The 26865-nt window shown below is 43.8% G+C and overlaps 1 protein-coding gene across 1 annotated transcript in view; it reads right to left on the reverse strand.

Moving 5' to 3' along the window:
• Positions 1 to 3537: 3537 nt before the first annotated feature.
• LOC120882926 (protein POLR1D-like) overlaps positions 3538 to 26865 on the reverse strand; it is a 34536-nt gene continuing 11208 nt past the window's right edge. Inside the window, exons 2-3 of the mRNA XM_040266745.1 lie at positions 14343 to 14417; positions 3538 to 4604 (exon numbers count right to left, since the gene is read on the reverse strand). Of these exons, the coding sequence (XP_040122679.1) occupies positions 4340 to 4604; positions 14343 to 14417 (340 nt within the window). The 3' untranslated portion in view covers positions 3538 to 4339. The remainder of the gene's footprint in view (positions 4605 to 14342; positions 14418 to 26865) is intronic.

Genomic DNA, 26865 nt, shown 5'->3' on the forward strand with positions numbered 1-26865 from the left:
AATAAATTAGGAATGCTTTCAACCATTATATCTTCACATATTTTTTCTTTCTCCTTCTTTTCTGATATTTCTCTTACATGTATCTTGATGTACTTAATGGCATTCCTCATTTCTTGAGGCTCTGTTCATTTTTCTTCATTCTTTTCTTTCTCTTTGTTCTTTGGCTTGCACAGTCTCTGTCAACTTCAGGTTTGTAAATTGTTCTGCAAGAATTTGGGCTTCTCTAGTTAATTTTTCATTTCAATTGTACTTTTTAAGTCCAGAATTTTTATTTGTTTCTTTGTATCTTTTTATTGATACTATTTGATGTAACATTGTCAGCATACCTGCCTTTATTTTGTAAACCATGGTTTCCACTAGTTATTTGAACATACCGAATTTATATCTACTTGAAGTCTCCATTAACTGTTAAATCCAACATCTGGTCACTGTCAGGCAATTTGTGTTGTCAGCTTCCCCTCCACCGCCCGCCACCATGTGTAAGTCATGTTTTTCTGTTTCTTTGTATGTCTCATACATTTTGTTGGAAATTGGACATTTTAGATAGTTTAGGATAGAAATTCTGGGTTCTGGTCCCTCCTTCCATTTACTTGATTGCTTGTTTAAGTGAAAGTGAAGTGAAGTCACTCAATCGTGTCCAACTCTTTGCGACCCCGTGGACTGTAGCCCACCAGGCTCCTCTGTGCATGGGATTCTCCAGGCAAGAATACTGGAGTGGGTTGCCATTTCCTTCTCCATTGCTTGTTTAGTGACTTTTATTTCAGAGAAGTCTATTTTACACAAACACATGGAGTGTTAAATGTTTGATGTTGCTTCTCAACCAATGGTATGCAGCCTTGAGTGTGCCCAGCTGCCCTGGATGACAGGACATTGGCAGGGCTTCTTTTTGGCTATCTTTTCCCCTGATCACATCTAGCTGTTAAGCTCCACAACTTGTAGGATAATTGCTCTATTGTTTTCAACAATGCTCTAGGGCATCAGTTGTTCCCGAGACTAAACCAATCAAATAGTTTCTGAGATCAGTGTTTGATATGTGTTATCCTAGGAGAGCTACTTCCAGTGCCCCGCTCCCACCCCAATTCTCTACTGCAAACTAAGTCTTCAGTTTAGCCTCTGTCTTCAACAAATCTACCAATATCCTCTTATTTCTCACCACAATCTCCACTGTTTTTGAATGCATCATTATGCGAACTTCTCCATGTTCTTTGGCAAACAAAGTCAGTTTCTTTTGGAAGAGGCTAGGAGCTATCTGTTTTATAGCCTGCTTCCTCCTCCAGAAAAATCTCTGAGCCAGAGCTATGGAACTGGGAAGTGGTATATGGACAGTGATGTGCTTCTATCTGAGTTATACCCCCACCTTAGGAACTGAGCAGGAGGCGGAGGTGGGTACAGTGGCTTCAGGTCTTCTTGATGTGGAACCACTGTCTCATGAGCCCGGGCGAGGGTGATCAGGGACTCAGAGCTCCCAGTGGCTTTGTGACCAAGAAAGAACCTATGTCCCAGTGGGAACCAGATGGGAGGAGGCAGCCTCATCTCCTGGCCACTCCTGCTCAGAACTTAGTCTCAACAACGGGTGTCTGGGGACACGATGAGAAATGCTGGCATCCCGCCCTCTGGGAGAACAGCCTACGTGCTAGGGGTAGAGCGAGATTTGTGTTCTGGGCCACGCAGGTCTGGAGCGGGGTTTCTGTGCCACTGAGCTGGGAGTGGGGAAGGAATGGGTGTGATTAAAAAACCAGACTATCACTGTTACTATATCTTTGTTGACTTATAAAAAAAATGTATGTGCTGCAGTACCCTTAGTATAATTTCTGGAGACTTTAAATAACTGTTTCTTAAGACAGTTTTCACTGGGAGCCCCTTGCAGAAGTCCTCATCCTGTCATCCTGGAAGTCCACCCCCCACCAACTTACTTTTTTGCTTTTGTCAAAAGTCATTGTAACATACATGTACTGTCAGTTTCTGGATTCTCCATCGGTTCCAGTGATCTATTTGTCCATCTTGATGTCAATGCCACATCCTCCAAATTACTGTAAATTTATAATAAGCCTCGAAGTGAGAGAGCAAGTCCTCCCAGCATTTTTTTTTTTTCCAAAATGGTTTTGGTTATTCTAGGTCCTTTGCAGTCCCATCTAAATTTTAGAGGAAACTTGTTAGGTGTTAAAATTGCAGTTGAATTGCATTGTATGCCTGTTGTCAACAATCTGGAATGGTATAGGGGGTGACAGGGAGGTTCAAGAGTGAGGGGACATTCGTATATACTTACGGCTGATACAATGTTGTTGTATGGAAGAAGCCAACACAGTATTGTAAAGAATTATCCTCCAATTAAAAATAAATTTTTTAAAAAATTAAAAAATCAATCTAAAAAAGAAATGAAAAATTTTATTCAAGCCAAATTTAGGATTATAATCCAGGAACAACCTCTCAGCTCTGAGACCTATTTTGCCTATCAGAGGTCAAAGCACAGGTGTATAGGTTTTTCAGAGAGAAGTGAAAAGTGAAAGTGTTAGTCACTCAGTTGTGTCTCTTTTTCGACCCCATGGACTGTAGCCCTCCAGGTTCCTCTGCCCATGGGATTCTCCAGGCAAGAACACTGGAGTGGGTTGCCATGCCCTTCTCCAGGGGATCTTCTCAACCCAGGGATCAAACCTGCAACTCCTGCATTGCAGGCGGATTCTTTATCCACTGAGCCACCTGGGAAGCCCTGATGAAAGTTTTAAAGACTCTAATAAAAATTTCAGAAGTGGGGTGGAGGTTTTTAAGGGGAAAATGGTTTTGAGGAATGCTTGTCCTTTAACACAGTTGTCTGAGAAAGGTAAGTGTGATGAGGCTAAAGCACTTCCTTTACTGTCGAGGGGAAGAACATGCTTATCACGATCATCCCCTTTTTCAGAATAATGAGCTTGCCAGTGTGCTCTAAATTCAGGGCACATAGACAAATGAGAGAATTCAACTTTTACTTAATTAGAAGTATTTAAAAACCACAACCCTGTGCTGTCTCTAATAGATGTTTAAATACAAAACATTTCAAATTTAGCACAAATGATACAGGCTAATGTGTAACTGGACTTGGATAAAGTCATATGAACCAAACGGTCCCTTTTCAGTGTTTAAGAGGAAAGGGTGTTTGTACAAAGTCATGGGGGTGAGGCTGGGTTCTCGGGGAACAGGGCTGTGCAGCCCAAGCTTTGGGCTCAGAGCAGGCTAAACAGGTGTGGTGGGCAGCTCTGCGGTGGGGGCAGAGTGGGTCCATTCAACACCCTGAAGCTGACTTTGCGGATGGTCTCCTTTCTAGCAGTTAGAAAGGGTTTTTTTCTGCTGCTGGGAAGCAGGGAGCAGGGCTGCGTCAAGTGATTATCTGGGAGCAGCCAGGCATAAGCTCGGATGCTTTGGGAGGTGGGGGGTGGTGTGAACAGATTCTTCTTCCTTTCGTGGATGGGGGAAGAGCATGCTTGGTGACATTTTTCTGAGTATAAAAGGAAAAATACAGGTGTGAGTAATGATAATTGTATGTTAAAAACAGCCACACTGATATTGAAAAAACAGAAAAAAGGCATTGTAAACACTTTTATTTAAAATCCAGATTTCTGAAACAACTGTACAACACCTAAGAATAGCATCGTAGGTCTTTAGCTAAATAAGACATAGCACGAAAATAATAGTAATTTTAACTTTTGAAGGTTCTTTTAAAAGCACCACTTAAAATGTACATATTCCCCCCAAAATGAAATCCAGAAAAAGTGTTCTATCTCAGGAATGAGTTTGAAAATGCACAAGGAAAGAAGAGACAGTTTTTTAACCCCTGGTTATTAATGGGGGGGGAGGTGCTAAATTCAAAAGGATTTTGAGATTTTCCTATGTTGTTCATTTAAAGGTCAACAGGTACAGAGCTCTCAAGAATTTCCGGGTAAACAAGGGCTACAGCTTTTCATAAATATGGTCACTGGCTAGGTTTCTAAAATCGTCACCCCTAAAAAGTATAGGATAGACAAGTATCTTTCTGTTTTGAGAAATTCCGAGAAAAGACCACAAGTGCAGCACATCAAAAAACAAAAACAAAAACTGGAACTAGTTTTAATAATCTCCGAAAACTTGTAAATTCTAGATTTATTTTGAAACCACTTCCAAACAAGACAGAAGAAAACCCAGACGAATGTATATTACACTGCCGAAGCCGCTTAAATCTGCCAGGACGTCGCCGTGCTCCTTCCTTCGTGGAGCCTCGGGTGACTGTCCACCGTCAGGACGGAGGCCCTGCTGTAAACCCGTCCTGGTGTCTCCGCACCAACCCAGGCCCGGGCGCTGGGAGGGTCTCGCTGGGCCCCGGGACCCCACCTCACCGCTTGCTGGACCGCGTCTGCGACTTCTCGTGGCCTCCCCGCTTCCCCCGCTTCCCAGGCGGTGAGCGCCGAGCGTGGACGCTGTGCTTGTACGGGTGAGACCGGTGCTTCTGGCGACCTTCCTCCTTCTGGCTCTGGCTTTTCGCCGGTTCCTTGCTGTCCTCTTTTTGTTCATGGTCTTGCTCTTTGTGGGAGGGCAGGGTGTTCTTAATTGTGTTAATTAGAAATCTTTTATTTGTCCCGGCAAGAGGACACTTCATCCTGGGGGCAAAGAGAGAACAACCACAAATCAAATGTGGACTCAGAGCCGAACCCTCCCATCAGGGCCTGTGCCAAAGAATCTTGCTTCCCCGGAGTCAAGTTTCTGAATTTGTTCAGCTTTCCTTGCATGCCACCTAGTGTAAACTCCGAGTACAAGGGGGAAAACCCAGGACACTGAGAATCCCCAGACAGAGTGGCTGGACCCTGTCTGAAGACCATGACCCTGTCTTCATGGTTGGGACTAATTAAGCCAAGGAATAGGTACTGACCACAACACACATTACCTGAGTCATTTAATTCCTTTTTTTAACTCTTGAGTCATTTATCCCCTTTACCATAACGCCTGATTTGACTAGGCGTTAACTCAAAATGCAGATTTATGTTTATGGTGGCCCGCTTTTAAATATCAAAGAATAAGTGTAAGTCCCTCCCAGAGGAACAAAAAAAGTATCTCCTGCTATACCCTGAATACTGGACCTACATGATCTACTCTAGAAATAAAAAGATAATAATCTAAAGAGTCTATTAAAACCACCTTTTACCCTCTGAAAAACTCCGTTTCTAATAGAAGACTTTCTGTTTCAGAGCCTGCTCTGCCAGGGAGCTCTGGCCACATGTCTCCCCTCCAGGCGAATTTCTGGGCCATGTAGATTTCAGGGGCTTCATGATTCAAGTTCACCCAGGAGGAAGGATGTCACTGATCAGATCATTAATTTACATACTGACACATATTTACATATGCAGTATTCGTTTTTCAGGTGTAGCCAATCTTTCATTTGGCTACACAAACGAAAACCGCACACAGTGAAAACTTGAATCTCTCTCTTGGCCTTGAGCTCTGGTCTGTAACATGGTAATCAATTTTGCTGAATCTCATCACCAGTTTTTCTTCTGCAATGAACTCATACAACAGGGTGCACACATGTGCTCTGGGGTCACAGTGTCTACCAGACTGGACCTTGGGCATGTCAGATCATCTCCCTGTTGCCCATCCTCTGTTAAATGGGGACCATCATAGTGACTGAGTTAGAGGGCAGGTTGATGGAGGCTGAATGTGCGCTTGCAACAATGCCTGGTAGTAACAGGCACTCAGTAGAGGTTTGCTCTGGTGCATACCCTAGCCCTTCGGCTTCACTGGCTTTGGGATCCCGAGAGTTACCCGATGCCTCTGTGCTTCAGTTTTCTATTTGGTAACAGAATTACTCATCTACTGCAGGAGTTGAATGAGATAACCCACGAAGCACTTAGCATAGTGCCCGGCATAGAGCAAATTCCTGATAAAGGGTACCTGTGGGTCTATGATTTCTTATGCATGATTCCAAAATTTGAAAACCAAGTTCCTTTTTTGGACAAAACTTATTTGGCAGCCAGACCTGACCTAGTCTGACACTGGGCACTTATTTCTAGTCTGCGTCCCCTTTGGGGTAACATTCCTATGCTTTGCTGGGGAGATGACTGTGTGTTGAACAGATACCGTGAGGGTACTTGTCGTGCACGCTGTCTGTGCTATGGTACCTTTCTAAGAAACTTATCTGGATCTGAGGGCTTTAAACAAGGGACTGTGGAGCCTTATTATTATTATTCATTATAATAATAATGTAAAGTAATGTTATTACTGTTCATTCTCCTTTCATGAAAGAGAATATATATAGCACTCAAATTCATATATTCAGGATTTGTCCAGGATGGGAACTCAAGGCCACTAAGTCTCAAATCACCTGAGATAGTAAGTTAATTAAGAACATAGCAGAATATCTGATGTCTCTCAATGAAAAAAAAATTATTAAATATAAAACCCTGAGCCATCAAGAAAAAAATAAGATATTTTACAGAAATGTTCCTAAAAATGGTTACAGTTTTAAAGTTTTGGTGCTTAAAATAGTTAAGCTTCTATATCTGCAAGCTTCACTCTCCAGGACACCTCAATTCTCCACTGATGTCAGAGCCAGTGGGCTCGTGGGCATGACCTCTGCACTTACTATCTGCATTTCCTAATGACCCGTAAACTCCGTCTACAGGTACTCCTCAGATGCAGTAACACCGGAGGCTGGAGTGACGTTGTGACCTCAAAGAGCCCTTCCTGTTTGGAGTGTCTCATGTTCTCTACATTTGTTGACCCTTTGGAAAATGAACCTTATCGCCTTCACCACATGAGGAAAATTATTTCATTGCTCTCTGGCTTCTTGTCTCTCAGCTCTCTTTTAGTGCCACTTTTTTCTGTATTTGAGATGACACAATAAGCTAGTCTTAGATCCTCAACTGTCCTGAAGCCTCTTCCATGTCAGCGCTGCGGGGAGAGCGTGAGCCCTGGGGCGCGGGCGCAGGCCTGGCTGCTGGGCGCGTCTGCAGCGGCTCTGTCACTGGCTGTGCCGGGATGAGGGGCAGGGGCCACGGGGTGTGCAGCTGCTTTCCTGAGGAGCTGTGACCCCACAATGTCAACCTTCTCACCCTGGCTGGTTACTCTTATTTTTGGTTCATGTTTGATTTTAGAAAGTTATACTAGCTCACATGGGGAGAGCCAGATTTAAGGTGCTAACAACATAAATGGATATGAAATTCTATAAATAGAATCAGATGCTTAAAACTGCTTTAGAAAGTACCCATGACAGCAGCGTCAGACTCAAGACCTGGTGTTCTGTCCATGTTCAACCAAAAAGTGAAGCAACTTCCTTCTGCTTTCAAAGCTGCTGATGCAGAGCCTGAGAGGAGGGGTCTCGCCTGCCCTGGCAGAGACTGAGATGGACCGAGGCCTGGAGTGTCAGTTCCTCAGCCTGCTCTCCCCATTTCCCGAGTAGGCGTGCTGTATAACGTCCTTCACAAAAGTGAGGCACTTTCTCCTGGCAGTTATCAGACTCCACTCATGAAAAACAGTCAACTGTTTTTTTTTGTTTTGTTTTTCATGACAGGCTTGTTTCAAACAAGCACAGAGAACAGCAGGGGGAAGATAAATGTAGTTTTTTTTTTCCTCCTTTCTGATTTTAATACTTTGGACAGAGGTAGTAATATCTAACACTCTGCAGACATAGAGCTGCCACGTCAGTTTCTGAAACACTTTCATGAATGTGACCCATCGAATAAGTGGTACGTGACCACTCGCAAGTGAGAACCAGGAGGGTGGCGACCACGCTGTCGGGCAATTCCTGCCACCAGCATCGCCTCCCTCTGTCTCTCCCACCATCACCCCTCTGACAGATGCACAGAGGCTGCATGCTTGTGGGTCCCGAGCTGGGAGGGCGTGGAGCCGGGACGGGAACCAGGGCTCTAACTCCAGAGTCCGTCCTCCCTGCACGACCCCAGTTGGTAGCCAGGCAGGGGCGTTGGGGGGGATCCTTCCCTTTGGGACAGATGCATAGAAGCAGATAGAATGTGGTGTCGGGTGGGCTCGAGATGCCAGCCGTGTGGGAGCCCAGGTGAGTCTGACACAGACAAGTCTGGCACAGAACGCCCTGGGCACATGTGACTTGGAGATCTGTGAATGCGTCAGGCCGTGGGACATGGTGGCGGTTCTTTGTCTGTTTAGGGAAGCAGAGCCTTGGGGTCAGGAAGGTGGGCTCCTTGCATTGTACCCTGATCCATTCCTTTGTTTTGCTGCCAAAGCCCTGCCCATGCAGGCACACAGCATTTTGTCTTCCATTCTGCACTTTTCTCTGTATGCTTGCGAGTAATGCAGAGTAATTAAGGATGAGCGGTGCAGCTATAGGGATTATAACACTCTACAAGAACTTCTCAGGCAGCTGAGGCATTTGCCAGATTAGCACCTGTGGCACCATGGGCGGTTATGGTGACTGTGGCGCCTTAGACGAGCTGAGCTGTCACCAACCGCAGGCTCAAGATCCAGGATCACCTGGCTCCTTGGGCTGTGGGGACTGTAGCTGGGCTTCTTTCTGTGGCTGTTACCTCAGATGTACATCTGAGAGCGTGCAAGGAGCATGCAGAATGGAAAATAAAATGTTGTATGGGAAGGGCTTTGGCAGCAAACAAAGGACTGGATCAGGGTACAATGCATGGAGCCCGCATGCCTGACCCCGCTCTGCTTTCCTAAACAGAGGAAGAACCACCATCATCCCCCATGGCCTGATGCACTTCACAGATCTCCAAGTCACACGTGTCCAGGGTGTTCTGTGCCCCTGTCCTTGTCTGTGTCAGACTCACCTGGGCTCCTGCAGGGCCGGTGTTCCAAGTCCACCCGACACCATGTACCATCTGCTTCTGTGCGTCTGTCCCGAAGGGAGCAGCCCTGGCGACCAGTGTGCCAGCAGCTTTTCTGCAATGAGGTAGGTTTTCAATACGCTCCGCCTCCAAAACTACACCTAAAAGTAATGAAGAATAGCCGACACATATGTGCATCTGTATCTGCAGTATTGATTTCTAAAAATCTGAGGCTCTTTCATGTGTAAGGCATTATGCTAGGTCCTGCAGCAAAAATACATCCCAGGCTGCCTGTGTTTGAGGCGATGGCCAGGAGGGACAGAAGATGGGACAAGGAGAGGGTCAGAGCAGGGGTGTGAGCAGCGGGGGCTCTGGAATGTACAACAGGGCATGGCCCCTGGGCCCCTGCTCCCTCAGCCACACAGGTCATCTCCGCCACCAAGTGAGCTGAGGGTCGCTCCTTCGGGGCTCCCCACCCACTTTCCTAACTGGGCAGGAAGGGTGGTGAATGCGGGAGGCAGGGGTGGGATGCCCAGTGTCCTCTGTGCTGACAGACAACAGCCACTGGGCCTGGGACAAGGAGGGGCAGTGCTGGTCCCCTAGGACGTTTAAACGAATAGACACCGTGTGACTGGCTCAAGGCCGGGGAGATGATTCGCTGCTGACATAAAATGTCAGAAACTGTAGGAGTGCTCACCCATGTCACCAGATTGACCCCAAGCCAAACAGAAAATGCCAAAAGGTCATTCCCCTTAAAACTGGAGAATTGTTTTCTGTCAAGTCCAACCTTTGGGACTTTTTGTACCAAAGTAGAAGCCTCTCCATGTCTAAGGCGGAAGTTACCCAGGCACTGGGCTCGATTATTACACCGGGCTAGGATCAGTAGAAGTGTATGTGACCGAATAAATAAAGCTTTGTAGACTGTGAAGCTGAGCAAATTTCTGAAATTTGTGCTTATAAATTCCTTTATGTGACTGAAATGAAGTCACACGGGCCAATACTTCAGCTTCTCTAAGGCGTCTGTCAAGAACAGCTTCTCAAGAGATTCTTTTTGCTGAAATATGTCCAAGGAAGTACATAGGACCAAATGGTTTCTTTCTTTATGATATAAAAAAAGTTCAGTCCACTTGCATTTTCTCTAGTTCAGCAATCTCTTTCTGGCAACAGCTCAACTGCCTCACTTGATCTCTCTTACGGAATATCCAAGAGGAAAAAAAGAGTGTCACTTGCTCTAGTTCTATTTTAAATTTTAGAGCAAATGTAAAAACCTTCTAGATGCTTAGAAAAGCAGACCACTGCCCACCAGTAGTTGACCAGTTGCTCCTTGTGGGTATCTGCTAAAATGATTACATACATACAGATTAATCCACACTGGATCTTTGCATTTCATTATATCACTGCATCCATAAAAATGTAAGAATGAATTTCTGAAAGATAACAGCTTAAAAAAATAATAGCAGTACTATTATCACAGCTAAACAGAAGTCAACATTAATTCCTTGTGTCATTACACACCTTTGTTTCAATGAGTCTGGATAAGAATGCAGACAAGGTTACACTTAGAGCTGTCTCAGATCTATTAATTCATGTGGTACTCCTCCTCCCTTTTTGCCATGGAATTCATCTGTTAAAGAAACTGGCTTGTTTGTCCTGTAGAATTCCTCATATTTTCCATTTCTGTAATTTTATCTCTATAGTCATTGAGTATGTTCCTCTGACCTCTATTTCCTGCCAACTAGTAGTTCTCACTAGAGACTTGATCAGATTCAGGTTCAGGTTCTTTACAAGCATGTCTCTTAAGTGGTGGTACTCTCTTCCTATTGCACCTTTCTGTGGTATAAGGATTGATGGGTGGGTCCAGTGTCATCAGCCTGACCCACTCATCAGAAGGTTCCCCATCAGCTTCTCATCCGATAGATTTAGCAAGTCATAGACAGAGCTTTGCCTAGATTCAGTCTATCATTAGGGATTGTAGAATAATGACGTTCTTTTTATTTTTAAATCAGATTTAAAAAATCAAATTTTTAAATCATAAATTTATACGTATATCTTCTGTATAAGCAGACATATTTACTGTCTGCTTCCACAGAATCACATTTATCCTTCTTAGTAAATAGCGTGATGAGTCTTAACGAGTGTGTGTAGTCATGTTCTAATCACAGCAATCAAGATGCACAACACTTCCATCACCCAGAAAAGCTGGGCAGTAAATGCAGTCCTGTGGCCCCCACCTCTTGGCAAGCGATGAGCAGTGTTCTGTCCCTCCGGGTCTGGCTTTTTCTGGCTTTTCTCCGGGTCATATAAACGGAATCTTACTCGGTGCCATGTACTGAGTCTGGTTGCTTTCGTGAGTGCAGTGCATCCGAGACTCATCCATGCAGTGTTATCAGCAGCTCCGCTCCTTTGTGTACTGACGAGTATGGGTTGTAGGGGCATCACCAGGGCGTGTCCACACATCAGCTGATGGGCATTTGGGCTGTTTCCAGTTTTGAGCTATCATGAGTAAAACTGCCGTGGACATTACTGGACAGATTTGTGTGTGGGCTTATATTGTCAATCCTCTGGTCAGCGGTTAGAGGAATAATTCTGTGAGTGGGTATTGTAAGAAACTGCCAATTGTTTTCCAAGTGGCTGTATGACTTTACATTTCTGCCAACAATGTGTGAGCATTCTAGTTGTTCCAGATCCTCCTCTTTATCTGCTGCTGTCCGTCTTTTTAAATTTTAGTCAGTCTAGTGCATTTGTAGTGAAAAACTGTGGTTTTAATTTAACATTTTCCTAGTAACTGATTTGAGCATCTTTTCATATGCCAATGAAAAGATATTGGCCAATTTGATATCATTTTTAGTGAAGTGTTTATTCAAATCTTTTCTCTGTTCTTAGATTGTCTTATGATGGAGTTGTTAAGAATACAAATGATGATAATCTTATTCTGCAGTCCCCCATTTAACAGTTGAATTCTATAAAGAAGTTTTCTTTCATCAATTGTTATATAACTTTGATGTATAATTTGTACAAGCAACAGGATAAATACTTGGTTCTTTCCAATTGCTTACCAGTTTTACAAACAATGATTCGGTTCCTTAGCATTGTCCAAAAGGGACCACTGAGTTTCCTGATGTGATTATTGTTATGACCTCATGGATTGTGACATGTTTTAGGTATCTCAGCTACTTCAGCTTTATTTTTTTTGATGATTCAATTAGCGGGAGGCCTTTCAACTTGGTTCGCAGTCTTTCTGACATGACTACTGTAGTCTTTGAGAGTTTTACTTTCTGATATGATAAGGTTTTCTGGTTCGGCTTTATATGTGTCCTGACTGCACAGTAAACAGTGGTCTTGCCCACAGAGTTGTCTGGACTTTGCCCTGGCTTCTGGGAGGTAATATCAATTCTGGGAGGCAACGTCATACCTGATAGAATCGTCTCTGCTTGGGGTGGAGCTGGCCACACCTGACTGTGAGGGCTGCCCATGCCAGAGAGACAGTCCACATGATTCAGGGTGGGGATCTGGGTTTCTGGGGCACTGGTGAGCCAGAGACTGGGATCCGTCATGTGAGCAATCTATCGATCATCCTACAGAGAGGAACTCCAGTAAAAACTTTGGACACCTGAGGCTCAGGGTCGCTTCCCTGGTTGGCAGAATGCCAAGTACATTGTCATAGGTTGATGCTGGTCGTGGGGTTGGGAGGTTGCGGTAACTGTCCTGACTCCACAGTGGGTGGGCAATAGCAACTCTGTGTCTGGAACCTCCCCAGACCATGCCCTTTGCATTTCTTACATTGGCAGATTTTAATCTGTATGCTTTCCTTGTAATAAACTGTAACCGTAAGTATAATAGCTTTCTGTGAATTACATGAGTTTTTCTAGCAGATCACTGAGGCTGAGGGTTGCTCTGGGAACTCCCTGAATGTGCAGTTGGCACAGGGGGTGTGGGCGGTGCTGGAGGCTGTAAGGAGGCTGTGCCAGCTCGCGTGCAGCTCGGCTGACTCCAGGCTCAGCCTCGGATCTGCAGCCAGTTATTTCTCTAAGGATCTCTGGCTCCTGTCAGTGAAAGACGGCCTTATATACACCACTGTAGTATTATATGCCATCTCCGGGTGCTGGGAGGTACTCACGGCTACTGAGTGGAAGGTCATTGTTTCTAGGGCTTTTCTGTAGACAGAGTTAGAAAAGCTTATTCCTCTCTCTTTTACGTAATTTATTTATGGCTGTGTTGGGTGTTTGTTGCTACGTGGGGGTTTTCTCCAGTTGTGGCAAAAAGGGGCTACTCTTGAGTTGCAGTGCACGGGCTCCTCATTGCCATGGCTTCTCCTGTTGGGGAACTCAGGTTCCAGGGTGATGGGCTTCAGCAGCTGTGGCTCCTGGGCTCAGAGCTACAGTGCACCAGCTTAGCTACCCCACGGCACGGGGGATCTTCCTGGACCTGGGATCGAATCTGTGTCCTCTGCATCGGCAGGTGGATTCTTCACCACTGGGCCATCAGGGAAGCCCTTTCTTTCTCTTCTAAAGTGAAAATCTAGCACAACTTCATAATGGTATTACCAATTAAAATTTAGGGTTATGGATTTTTATGTCTTCAATTTTATATTTGTAGCTTTTATACTAAAAACCTTAGTATCTATAACAAATAAATATTTACTTACTCGCTTTATCCTACTATAGAGTATTTTCAGAATAACAGTATCAACATTATTACTAACAATATGATGACTGGAGAAATAATTTAAAGTTTCTTTCTAGTTCTTGTCTGTCTTTTGAAAATACAGTCAAGTTTTACAGATCATCTGAAATAGTTCCTCTGTGTGTGGCTAAGCTGTCTACTATATGGCACATTTAGGTCCATTTATTTTATGTTGCTTGATTTTTAGGAATTGCCTTTTCCCTCCGTTTCTTTGACTTAACCTTGGTTTGTATCTGATGTAGGCCCTGTTCTTGTAAGAGTCAAATCCATAGAGACCTAGCTTGTACTCCCATCCATTTTTACATTTTACACTGTTTAACAGCCCGAAGTACGCCGTTAGAGTGAATTTTAAATTGTAGATAAAAGATCTAAGTCAGCATATTTATTGGATGCAAATGCTATTGCTAAAGCAACACTTAGAAGAGTAGATGTGGTTCTTAAGGTTAAATTCTTCCTTTGTTTATATTAAGTTTAACAAGCTCTATTAAAAAAAAAAACAACACAATGGTTAAACTTTTGTTCTACACAGCTGAATTGTCACAAAACCAAAATACTTAAAGTTAGAATTTTTACAAGTAAATTTTAATTTATTGAGGACTATAAGTCAGAAATTCTTAAAACAACAAACGCTGGCGTAATATTACTCGCACTCTGGTGGCCTCAGGCACAGCAGGGTCGACCCGGGGACCTGTGGGCCGGAAGTGCTGACGCCATGACTGGTGTTCTTGGCTCGCACCCCTCTGCCCCATTCCACGGCCATACCCTCAGCTCTCTCCACCACCCGGCTCTGGGTGATCACCTCTACACGCATGGTTCTACATTCCCTCTGCATGCTAACGCAAACTTTTCTCTTTAATGTGTATTTACATATCTTTAAATTTTTAGGATGATGACTCAAGTACTTACCAGCCCATTGGTCCCATTGTTTCTGCTCTTGTTTTCCCACGTTTTGCCTCTTTCAGCAGCTCTTCTATTGCTTTCCTGGTGGGAAAAAAAGGGAAGAAATTTGAGAGGTTGTCACCCCACTATATTCTGATAATCTATATATCCCACATATGTGACTCTGGAAAAGGAACAGCTTTCGAGGCATAAAACTTCAAAATTGGGGGACAAATTTTAAAAATGTTCTTAAATGGTTGATGGTTTTAAATACATAAAAATTAAAAAGAAATCCTTTCCATAAAGAGGAAAAACAATGAAGAAAAAATTAAAGGCATCACCCTTCCCTACCCACCAAAAACTTCAACTCCTTTTTATCTGTTTCTCCATATTCACCTCCAGGTTTCTAACAGTATTCTTTCAAACTGTTTCACCACCCTCTTAGACCTCAGCAGATATATCTGGCTATTTTTATATTAACATAACTTACATATATTTTAATATACTTCTATTAATAGTGAGATCTTCAGAAAATGTCATTTCAGTTAACTCAGCAGCTGGATGCTCTCTGGTCTATCCTGGGAGGGCCCACTGATGGGCTGATGAAAAACAGAAATACTGACCAACTTGCCCACTTCTCATCCCTGGACTCAGACCAGGGGTCACAGCCCAGCCCCCTGGTGTCAGGAATACTAAGTGCAGCTGGTCACCACATAGCCTTCTTCCATCTCCTTAAAATAATAATATATCCTACTGATGTGATCTGCGGGCTTTGCCTCATAGGGCATTTCAGGAAAAATTTATCCTGTCTAGCTCCAAAACAGAGATCCCGACTTCACCCTTATAGATGTAAACAAAAAATAATAGTAATCAAAGGGTAAAAATATTCCAAATACACCCCTACCTTCCCATCAATTAGAGCGGTAGTTTTCAAAAAACCAACAAACAAAAACAACTAGGAAGTCAATCATCCTTGGATCCACATGTGTCCTCCCTCCTGACGGCAGAAACAATGAAAATCGTCAGGGAGGGAACTTGCTCGCGCAGGTCCCCAGTCATGAACAAACAAGCCAGGATGCATTCTCCCATAAAAACTGTTAAATGTCTGCCTGGCTTTCTGCATGCGCCTACGAAAGCCACTTCGTATGGTGATGCAGTTGAAATGCCATCTGCAGGAAACAATACTCAGTTAGGACCCCTGCCCAGGTCCTGAGGACCCATCCAGGCACTTCCAAGAAGGTGAGGTTGGATGTGATTCTTCTGTAGTTGTCATTCCTCTTAACACTCTCCGGCGCTGCTGTTAACCTGATCTACCACAATTAAGGATACCTTCTGATTGGAGAAGGCAATGGCAACCCACTCCAGTACTCTTGTCTGGAAAATCCCATGGACGGAGGAGCCTGGTAGGCTGCAGTCCATGGGGTCGCTAGGAGTCGGACATGACTGAGCGACTTCACTTTCACTTTCTGATTTATGATAACAGTCCAAGAGAAAAGAAGGTATGAGTATGAGAAGGACTGCCTGGCATATACCAGCTCACAAGTGATGGGAGATGGTGACAGGTGGGCTGCAATGCAGGCCCAGCAGGCTGCCTATGACTGGGGCGGACCCGGTAATTGCAACATGGAACAACTCATGGTGCTATGAGCTCTACAGTTTACAAAGTACTGCCCTCTCTGAACGTGACTATGTAGTTATCAATACCAGTTTTCAGACGAGGAAGGAGGTAGTGGGGACACGGAGAGCAGGAGGAAGAGAACAGAACAAAAGGCCCAGCATGTTTAAGGCTGCCTGCCTCCATCTTCTTGTACTTCCTGTCTCCTCCACAAGCACTGGCATGGCAAGACCGGGAGAAGCCATTTTCTCTTTATCATTAAAAGGCACAAAATAAATGGAAAAGAAGAAAAGGGATCTGACAGAGCTGCCACTGCTTCACACTCATTCAGAGAGCTGGAGAGGGGGAGGAGGGGCCTGGGGGCTCAGGGAATGGTCCTGGGAATGTGGACCTTCTGACGCCTCACATGCTCCTGCTGCAGGGTTTTCCTTCCAAACAGGAAAACGACAGCTTCCAGCTGTCCTGTGTTTTGTCCTTGAAATAACAACATCACCTTCAAAATCAAGGAGGAAGAAAAAAAATCAAGTATTTTTCTTCACTCCTGTAGCCTCTGCTGTTTTCCCTGGAACTCTTGACTAATGAATTCCTGGGTAAGGAAATAACAAAGTCAGTTCCTACCGCACATTATCATAGAGGCCAGATACTTAAATGATCAAAGATAATGAAGCACTGGCATCACGAAACAAGATAGTTTTTAATGAGATTGTGAAGCAGGAGTTATAAACTGCAATTAAAGTATAGGAAAAGCAAACAGTTGGGAGAATATACAAGAACTAAGTACAAGGAGAACTTGAACAATGAAATTTCAGACACAAATTTAAGTGCCATAATTTTTATACTTAGATCGTTTATACATCCCTAAGGTTTCTTTGTAAAACAAATTCATTGTATTAGAATAGACAGTGCAATGGAGACAAGAAGTCCAAGGAAGCCAGATCATTAAGCAGACAGTTTTCTGGGCATAGAACAAACTGCAGTCAATTTTCGATGATCCATGTGTGTATGATCCATGGCCAATTTCCATCTGAGTGCGGCTTCCTCAGGCCTGCCTGTTCGTTCCATTAGCCAGCTGGTACATGCTTACGGAATGTAAACTGATCATAACAGCGGCTTAAATAAAATCCAAGTGGGGACGCAAATCTGGGGCAAAATCGTCTTAAAGTCCAAAGTCAAACAAATTAGTTTTCAGTTTTATCTGGGTCTGTGTTCCTTTTTATTCACATAACTTGACTGAATGTTAACTGTGTCAGGACAGACAAAGGGTATATGCCCTTTGGCCATGCCCTGGGCATGTTCGTATGCCCAGACAAAAGGCGAGATATTCAAGGCAACTACAAGGAAACAATAGAAGTTAAATAATGAACACAAGAAAATGAGATTTTAAAAGAATACCAGAGAAGCTAAATATCAAGTAATTGCTCAAAAAAGACATCTGTACACACTTTCTTGAGAAATGGTGAAAGAAAGTGTTATGGACTCAGACAAATGCTTGAGTAATCTGATTTAACATTACAAATACTAGTCAGTCTCCAAGTATAACTATTCCTCATACTGAACAAAGTCAAGTCATGAGAACCCCCAGAACACTGACCTGAAATCCTGAGACAAGCAAGCAAATGGAAACTTGGCTTGACTGGGAAATGATATTTCCTTATGGCAAAACCTACTGCATTCATGCTGATAAGAAGATCTTGACATGTTCATGTGTCTTTTCTCTTTGGATCACTTGTGGCTCAAATCCTTCCTGGACTCTGAGGTCAACAGGGCACAGCCCCCATCGCCACAGACCCCACTGTTTCTTCACTTGAGGACACATGTTGGAACACAAGGAGGGTGTTTCCTGGGCTGGGAGCTGCCCCGGCAGGGGACTCGCATGTGTCTGTGATACTTGGGGCTATGCAGGTTCAAGGAGACTCTCCTTTGAATAGCAACATACTAGACAAGCTCTTAACATGCACCCCAGAAATATGATGAACACTTCACCCTCATGACTCCTCTAAGAGACTACTATTTCAGTGATAAGGGGAAAGTAAGAAAAACTGGAGAAACTGGTGCTGGGATTTGAACTCAGGCAGCTGACTCCCACGCTAGCCGAGGTGTGGGAAGGCGAGACCTCAGCCTCACGCAGCTCAGCTGAGCGAGAGGAAGCAAGGAGAGGGGTGGCCACAGGTGTCCTGTGCTCAAGACAAGCACTGCTGCCAGGATGAGCTCCTGGCCCTTCACCTGGACGTGGACCTTCTCAAACGTCCATATCTCCCCGTCCGAGGTGACCTCTGAGGGTGGGGTGATGACTTCTTCAGCTGACATGGGGACCAATTCCTAATAGTTTATTTTTTTAGAGGGAAACCTGATTTCTCAGTTTACAAAACATCTCACCACAGGAATCAACTCATTGTCAAAGTAGATTTCTACAAATATCTATTCTTAAGTCCTGATTAAGAAAATATAGTGAAAATACACACACAGAAAATACAGCGACTCATTTTCAGTTCCAATTATAAGACTTAGTTAAATGTGCCATGGTAAGCTGTGTATGGGGTTTCCCCAGTGGCTCAGCAGTAAAGAATCCTCCTGCCAATGCAGGAGACTGGGGTTCGATCCCTGGATCGGAAGATCCCCCGGAGAAGGGGATGGTAACTCACTCTAATTTTCTTGCTTGGGAAATTGCATGGACAGAGGAGCTTGGTGGGCTATTGTCCATGGGGTCAAAAAAGAGTGGGACATGGCTGAGCGACTGAACAACAACAAATCGTGTGTGTTATGAAGAAAAGCAGCTCTTACTGGAAAAACTCTGTGGAGATGGGATGGGGATGGCAGGGAACTACCTTAGAAGAGTCAGTGCTGACTAAAAAGCCCATGAATCACACCATGCCAGGAACAACATGTCTGTTCAATAGGTCAGTTGAGCTTAAAAGTATATACACCTTCCACAAAAAGACTAGTTGGGAGAAATAAACTTGGTCAGAGGACATAAAGTCAGAATAATTATTGAGGTCTCTTACTCAATGACAAAAATTTTTGTCATCTCTCACCAAATAGCTGTTTCAAACGCAAAAAGGAAAGAAAATCACTACAGTCGATACAAAAGAAAATATTCCAGTACGAAGCCTTGAAGTTTTGCCTCTACAGCTTTCTTTAACAAGGGCTGACATTTGGCATGCTGTCCTTTGATAAACACACCACATACCAAAAACACCACCTCACCGAAAGTGTGGTCTATAAATCACTCTTAATCTTAAAAGCGCTTTGTTTCACACCAGAGACCAAGGCTCTTGCAGACCGTCCTGGATGGCGCTTCAGAGTCCTTGGCTCTTGGCCCTGAATGTGGCCTGTGCGGCGGAAAGCCTGGTCAGCCCGCAGAAGCTGTTTCCTTGAGTGGTGTCAAAGCTGCAGCAGTCTGCCGAAGACAAGCTGTCCACCCCTTGTGGATGTCTGATTCATCAAATGATTATAAACTATCCTTGGAGCTAAGAGCCAAGGACTGGAGAAGACAAAGAGAGAATGTTCCAGAACGTGTAGGATTTTCTACTGAATGCTCGCTCTTTAAAAACTGTTTTCATTACAGTGGAATTAAGCAATGTGGAACCCAGGAAGAAAACATACTGATGATTCTAATTCTTAGAAGTCTCGCAGTGCATGATGAGATGGGAGGGAGAGAAAGCCTGTGTTTTTCAGGCACCAGCTCAGGTTCAACAGCTGCCTGGGGCCTTTCAGGACAAGGCAAGAGATGAAGAAACCGAGGGTGCGGCCCACTCCAGGGCAGTGAGCGTTCTCCCACCCTGCAGTGTGGACCTCCACACCCTGCCACCTCCTGAGTGCCAGGAGCGCCCTGTCTTTCACACTCCAGGGATCAAGGAGAACGTTGAGATGGTGCTTCACCCTATAAAACTGGCAGGGAGAGTTTCTGAAAATGAACAGTACACACACGCGCAGACATTTTCTACATCAGTAACTAAATCTGAGGATCTAAGGTACGAAATAATTTATTGAAAACAACCAGTACGTTCTCATAAACCCTCTAGTGTCAAGTTTTCAAGTTGATTTTCAGGGGCTAATGTATCTAACAATGTATTTAAGTAGGACAAGGCAATTTTAAAGCCCATTTTCCAAAAAAATAACAAACCCAAAACTTAGTTAATATACAATACAAGTGCTTTGGGGGAAAACTCTAGAGTTCTATTATACAGTTCATGGAATTGAGCAGGTAGACATACAGACCTAACTTGGGGAGTAGTGTCTTGTTGAGGAAAATGTTTATTAAAGTTCAGTGTACTACTTAGATGGCTCACTGGATAAAGCCAAGGAGATTATGGTTTAGAGGTTAAGAACTTGCCTAAACTAAATAGTTACCTGATTTTTGGGGGGGGGGGTTTAATTCACAATTATTTGATTCACAATTATTGTCTTCTCCCTAGAAGCTAGATGTCATGTTTCAGTCATCCTGGGGAGAAATTAGGACAAGACAGACCATAAGTCCAAGGTCATTACCTTTGGAGTATAACACTGTGAAGACCAGCACTGCAGTGTGTCTATAGCTGTGTGAAGTCCCACAAGGAGAGCCCACCCAGCGATGGTTTCACAGGGAGCAGTCTTGGCTCCTATTCAGGTGTAGTTTGACTGAAACTCACCCAGCCTGGAAAATGTTACTTGAATAATTTGCTATGATTGCTTAGTCATATAAAAATGGAAACCTATATAAAAGGACCTAAATTAATAACTTCAAAGCACAACAAATCAAAAGCTTTTGCTGTGGAAACTGGCTTTTACCTTAGAGGACAGTGCAGTACAGTGGGAGCTAGCCCCGCCAGCCGCAGGGCGCTCTGGGCCAGTTGGGGACCTTCTCTGAGCATCTTTCCTCTGTGTGAAAGGAGACTAAGCCCAGCTCACGGAGGCGTTAGGAGAACTCAAGAGATGAGACATGTAAAGGATTTTCTTTGCACTGATGTTCCTTGGGAGGGACAGGGTTTTCACTTAGGTATCTGAATTTGCCAAAACATTTTAATCTCAATTATCTCCTTCCATTATTCTCTGTAAAGAAAAACTTCCAGAATGTTAATTTTTATCTGCTGCACAATTTTGGCTTTTTGTTTTTAAATTTATTTGGCTGCATTGGGTCTTAGTTGCTCCTGTGCCTGTGGAATTTTAGCTCCCCAACCAGAGTTTGAACCTGTGTCCCCTGCATTCCCAGGTGGATTCTTGACCACTGGATTTCCAGGGAACATAATTCTGTTTTGATGAGAAGCTACTGCTGCTAAGCTGCTAAGTCACTTTAGTTGTGTCCGACCCTTAGCGACCCCATGGACTGCAGCCTACCAGGCTCCTCCATCCATGGATTTTCCAGGCAAGAGTACTGGAGTAGGGTGCCATTGCCTTTGATGAGAAGCTGAGGGATTATTTATCAATGCAAAGAATACAAAGGAAATTCTATCTGCCTGTGGTTAATGAAGTGGGAGATTTCCTGTGTACAGTGTACCTGATACCAAAATCACCAGCCTGACTGACAGAGCTCCCCAAATCCCCTCATGACACTGAGTGAGATTTTAAGGGGCCAAGAGGGAGATGGGCAGACCCAGCGGGCACACAAAGCCCTCACACGGCCATGACCGATGAACTCCCTGACCAGAAGCACATAATATGAAAGTGTCCTATCCCATGTGTACAAAAAGAAAGCTGGTGCTCTTGGTTCTTCAGCCTTTCCGACAGTTCAGTGTGTTCATTCGGGAACTACGTCTGCTCTGTGCAAAGCCGGGAGCTGGACAACTTCCCGGAGGACGTGACCAACACAGGGACATGCTCTGGACAGTTCACCCTTCAGAGCAGAGCCTCTCACCTGGAAAGTTCAGACTGAGGAGTTACCTCGATACGTTCTCTACCACATCTCTCGATGCTCTTAGAAGAGGGAGTCAGCAGTTCCCTTTTCTTAGGTCTGAATCGAGGACATGTTCAGGTCACCTTAAAAAATGAGGAAGCAGCCACAATGCATGGGGAGAGGGTGATTCCACCGCTGCCTTCACTGACTCTGTGACCCTGTCATCTTGGTTACGTCATCTATAAATGAAGATATTTCTACTACCCTTCCAGAGTTCATATGGGGATCAAATACAGTTAGTTATATAATTACTCTGTAACTATGAAGAAATGAACAAATGTAAGGTTTTAAGAATAATTTTAACTGTGGTCTACAGGATCAATTATTAAACTGTTAACTAAAACACAAAAATACTATATAATAGCATCTATCAGGTGCATAGTGATTAACAGCAGAACATATTATCTCACTGACCCTCAGAAGAACCTTTTAAAAGCTATTGTTCCCTTTGTATCCGTTAGACCAGGAAGGCTCAGGGAGGCTGCCTCGTCCGGGGTCAGCGGGTCAGGGAACACCTGGTCTGACCTGGACATCTCTGACTCCACATCCAGAGAGCCTTCAGCTCACACACACCCTGATTTTATCCCATCCATGCTGCTGCTGCTGCTGCTGCTAAGTCGTGTCAGTCGTGTCCAACTCTGTGCGACCCCATAGACGGAAGCCCACCTGGCTCCTCTGTCCCCGGGATTCTCCAGGCAAGAACACTGGAGTGGGTTGCCATTTCCTTCTCCAATGCATGAAAGTGAAAAGTGAAAGTGAAGTCGCTCAGTCGTGTCTGACTCTTAGCGACCCCATGGACTGTAGCCTACGAGGCTCCTCCATCCATGGGATTTCCCAGGCAAGAGTACTGGTGTGGGGTGCCATTGCCTTCTCCATCCCATCCATGAAGATGTTTTATACATTTGAGGATGATCAAGTGCTGCTTTGTCGGACATGACCGAGCGACTCAACTAAAGTGCTGCTTTGGTGTAACATTGATTACAAGTTGATGTATTGAAAGATGATGCCCGTGAAGTTTAATAGTAAGGAATATGATGTTTTCATGAACCAAGTTTTGTGCGTTCAGTCTGTCAGTCACGTCTGACTCTGCAACCCAGTGGACCGTAGCCCACCAGGCTCCTCTGACCATGGGATTTCCCATGCAAGAATTCTGGAGGGAGTTGCCATTTCCTCCTCCAGGGGCTCTTCCCGACCCAGAGATCGAACCCCCGTCTCTTCCGTCTCCTACACTGGCAGGTGGGTTCTTCACCATTGTGTCATCTGGGAAGCTAGGTTCTTGACCAGAGAGTCTCTAACTCAGTGACTCTTCACAGTTAAGGTTAACAGGAAACAGCCCCATTCTCAACATGTTTCAGCTTGAACTTAGAAGTAAACAAGGGTTACTTGTCAACAGTGCCATCTCTTGAACTGACCTCTTGGAACATACACTCTAGCAGAGCCTTGCTGTCTTCCTGTAAACCTGTGGGAGGTATGCAGGCAACACCGTGCACACAGACAGCTGGACCTCAGGGCTTGGGCTGCCCTGCGTTCATATCCACTGACTAGCTGTGCAGACTCAGCACAGTTACTTAACTTTTCCAGGCCTCAGTTTCTTTTTCTATAAATGGGAAAAACACCATCTACCTTGAAGGAGATTTAAACTGGTTTTTCCACCTGGCTGGTCTTCTTACTTTACAGTCACTGTTACGTGTCTGCTTTTGGCTAGAAATAAGCCTAGCTGGATTCTTCATGTCCTGGCTTGCTCTGAAGCACACTGCCCTGAGATGGGGACCAACTTATTACAACAAGAAAACAGAAAGGGAACCCCTGACTGCTACAAGTCTGGGCAGCAGGCGGTGACACACCTGTAGGCTGATACTTTTAAAGACTGACATTTTCAGTAGAATAGGTTCTTTTCTCTTCTAGTTTTATTAAGATATAATTGACATGCAGCACCATATAAATTTAAGATGAACAATGTACTGACCTGACTCACATACATCATCATGAAATGATGACCATAAATTCAGTGAACATCCATCATCTCAGACAGAGGGATGTTAAAAAAAAAAAAATGGAAAAAAATTTTTTCCTTGTGATGAGAACTCAGGATTTACTCTTAGCAACTTTCATATATAACACAGTATCGTTAATTATCGTTGTCATGCTGTACTTATATCCCTAGTTCTTATTTATCTTATAACTAGAATTTTGTACCTTCACCGCCTTTATCCAATTCTCCTCCCCTTACCTCCTGCCTCTGGAAACCACAAATCTGATCATTTTTTTCTGAGTTTGTTTTTCAAGTAGAATTGACCTACAACACTATGTTAGTTCCTGGCATAAACAAAGTGATTTGATATTTTTAAACATTTCAAAACAATCACCATGATAAGCCTAGTTGTCATCTGTCACCAGACAAACAGAGTACATAATTACTGACTGTATTTCCATACTGTGCATTTCATAATGTGACTCATTCATCTTGTAACTAAAAGTTCACACCTCTTGATCGCCTTCACCTATTTTCTCTCCTTTCCCTGGATCTCTCCTCTCTGGCAACTACTTGTTTTTACTCTGTATCCATGACTCTGATTCTGTTTAGTTATGTTTGTTCATTTGTTCTGTGTTTTAGATTGCATGTAAGTGAAATCACACAATATTTATCTTTCTCTGATTTATTTCACATTGCCTGTTGTTGCAAACGCCAAGACTTCATTCTTTTTTATGGCTGAATAAAATTCCACTGTGTGTGTCTACACACACACACACACACACACACACACACATATTTTCTTTCAGTTCAGTTCAATTGCTCAGTCGTGTCCGACTCTGCGACCCCATGAATTGAAGCACGCCAGGCCTCCCTGTCCATCACCAACTCCCGGAGTTCACTCAAACTCATGTCCATCGAGTCAGTGATGCCATCCAGCCATCTCATCCTCTGTCATCCCCTTCTCCTCCTGCCCCCAATCCCTCCCAGCATCAGAGTCTTTTCCAATGAGTCAACTCTTAGCATCAGGTGGCCAAAGTATTGGAGTTTCAGCTTTAGCATCAGTCCTTCCAAAGAACACCCAGGGTTGATCTCCTTTAGAATGGACTGGTTGGATCTCCTTGAAGTCCAAGGGACTCTCAAGAGTCTTCTCCAGCATCACAGTTCAAAAGCATCAATTCTTCGGCGCTCAGCTTTCTTCACAGTCCAACTTTCACATCCATACATGACCACTGGAAAAACGATAGCCTTGACTAGATGGACCTTTGTTGGCAAAGTACTGTCTCTGCTTTTGAATATGCTATCTAGGTTGGTCATCACTTTCCTTCCAAGGAGTAAGCGTCTTTTAATTTCATGGCTGCAGTCACCATCTGCAGTGATTTTGGAGCCCCCCAAAATAAAGTCTGACACTCTTTCCACTGTTACCCCATCTATTTGCCATGAAGTGATGGGACCAGATGCCATGATCCTAGTTTTCTGAATGTTGAGCTTTAAGCCAACTTTTTCGCTCTCCTCTTTCACTTTCATCAAGAGGCTTTTTAGTTCCTCTTCATTCTCTGCCATAAGTGTGGTGTCATCTGCATATCTGAGGCTATTGATATTTCTCCCGGCAATCTTGATTCCAGCTTGTGCTTCTTCCAGCCCAGCGTTTCTCATGATGTACTCTGCATATAAGTTAAATAAGCAGGGTGACAATATACAGCCTTGATGTACTCCTTTTCCTATTTGGAACCAGTCTGTTGTTCCATGTCCAGTTCTAACTGTTGCTTCCTGACCTGTATATAGGTTTGTCAAGAGGCAGGTCAGGTAGTCTGGTATTCCCATCTCTTTCAGAAGTGTCCACAGTTGATTGTGATCCACACAGTCAAAGGCTTTGGGATAGTCAATAAAGCAGAAATAGATGTTTTTCTGGAACTCTCTTCCTTTTTCCATGATCCAACCATTTATCAATGGGCACTTAGGTTGCTTCTGTATCTTGGCTATTGTAAATAATGTTGCAATGAAATAGGGGTACATATATCTTTTTGAATCAATGTTTTCATTTTCTTTGGATAAATATGTAGGACTGGAATTGCTGGGCTGATGGTAGTTCTACTTTTAATTTTTCAAAGAAACTTCATACCATTTTCCATGGTGGCTGCACTGATTTACATTCCCACTAGCCATGTAGGAGTGTTCTCTTTTTTACACATCCTCAACCAGCACTTGTTATTTCTTGTCTTTTTGTTAACAGCCATTCTGATGGGTGGGAGGTAGTATCTCACCTGGTTTTAGTTTGCACTTCCTTGATGTTTAGTGATGTGCCAGCAGCAGAATAGTTTCTAATCATAAGGCTGTAAAATCCCCATTTTTTTCTCATCCATTTAATGATAATATACCATGTTTGCCATGTAGACAAACAAAAAACCAGGAAAACAATCATAGAACCAAGTTCTGAAGGCTTAGATTACAAGGTCTGTGGAGAACATAAGTTGGACTCTTTTACTTTAATGGACACTGAACTCGATGAGAAAGTCGTGTTTCTTCATCTTCAGGGAATGAGATGATAATTGATACTTATTTCCCCAACTGTATATTAATCACTTCTGAATAAAAATCCTGTTAAGTATTCCAAGCACCAGGATTTATGCTTAAGTATGCAGCACACAGTAAGCAAGCAAACCGGGATCTGAAATGATTTTAGATCAGGCATCTCTATGATGTGTGACCCTTATCTTGAAATCTAAGCTCCAATTAAAATTCATTCTGAGATCCTATATAATTTACCAAGTATGGTGGTGAGACATTAAGAGTTGTGGACCAAGTCCTTTGAAGATCCAAGAGAAAACTGAGGACTCTGTTGTCTTAGTGGGGAGCCAATGTGATGAAAATGGCATAACAGATGTCAAGTTACAGAATATGTAATTTAATTCTGTTTTGGTCTTATGGTATGCTGATTTACTGAAAAAAGTATATGTTTGGTTTTCCTCCCATTCCTGAGGGCAGGAGAAGAAGCGGGCGTGGCAGAGGGTGAGCTAGTAGGATAGCATTGCCGATTCAATGGACATGAGTTTGAGCAAACTCCAGGAGAGAGTGGAGGACAGAGGCACCGGGT

Source organism: Oryx dammah, unplaced genomic scaffold (assembly GCF_014754425.2).
Source record: "Oryx dammah isolate SB20612 unplaced genomic scaffold, SCBI_Odam_1.1 HiC_scaffold_24, whole genome shotgun sequence".
NCBI classification, from domain to species: Eukaryota; Metazoa; Chordata; class Mammalia; order Artiodactyla; family Bovidae; genus Oryx; species Oryx dammah.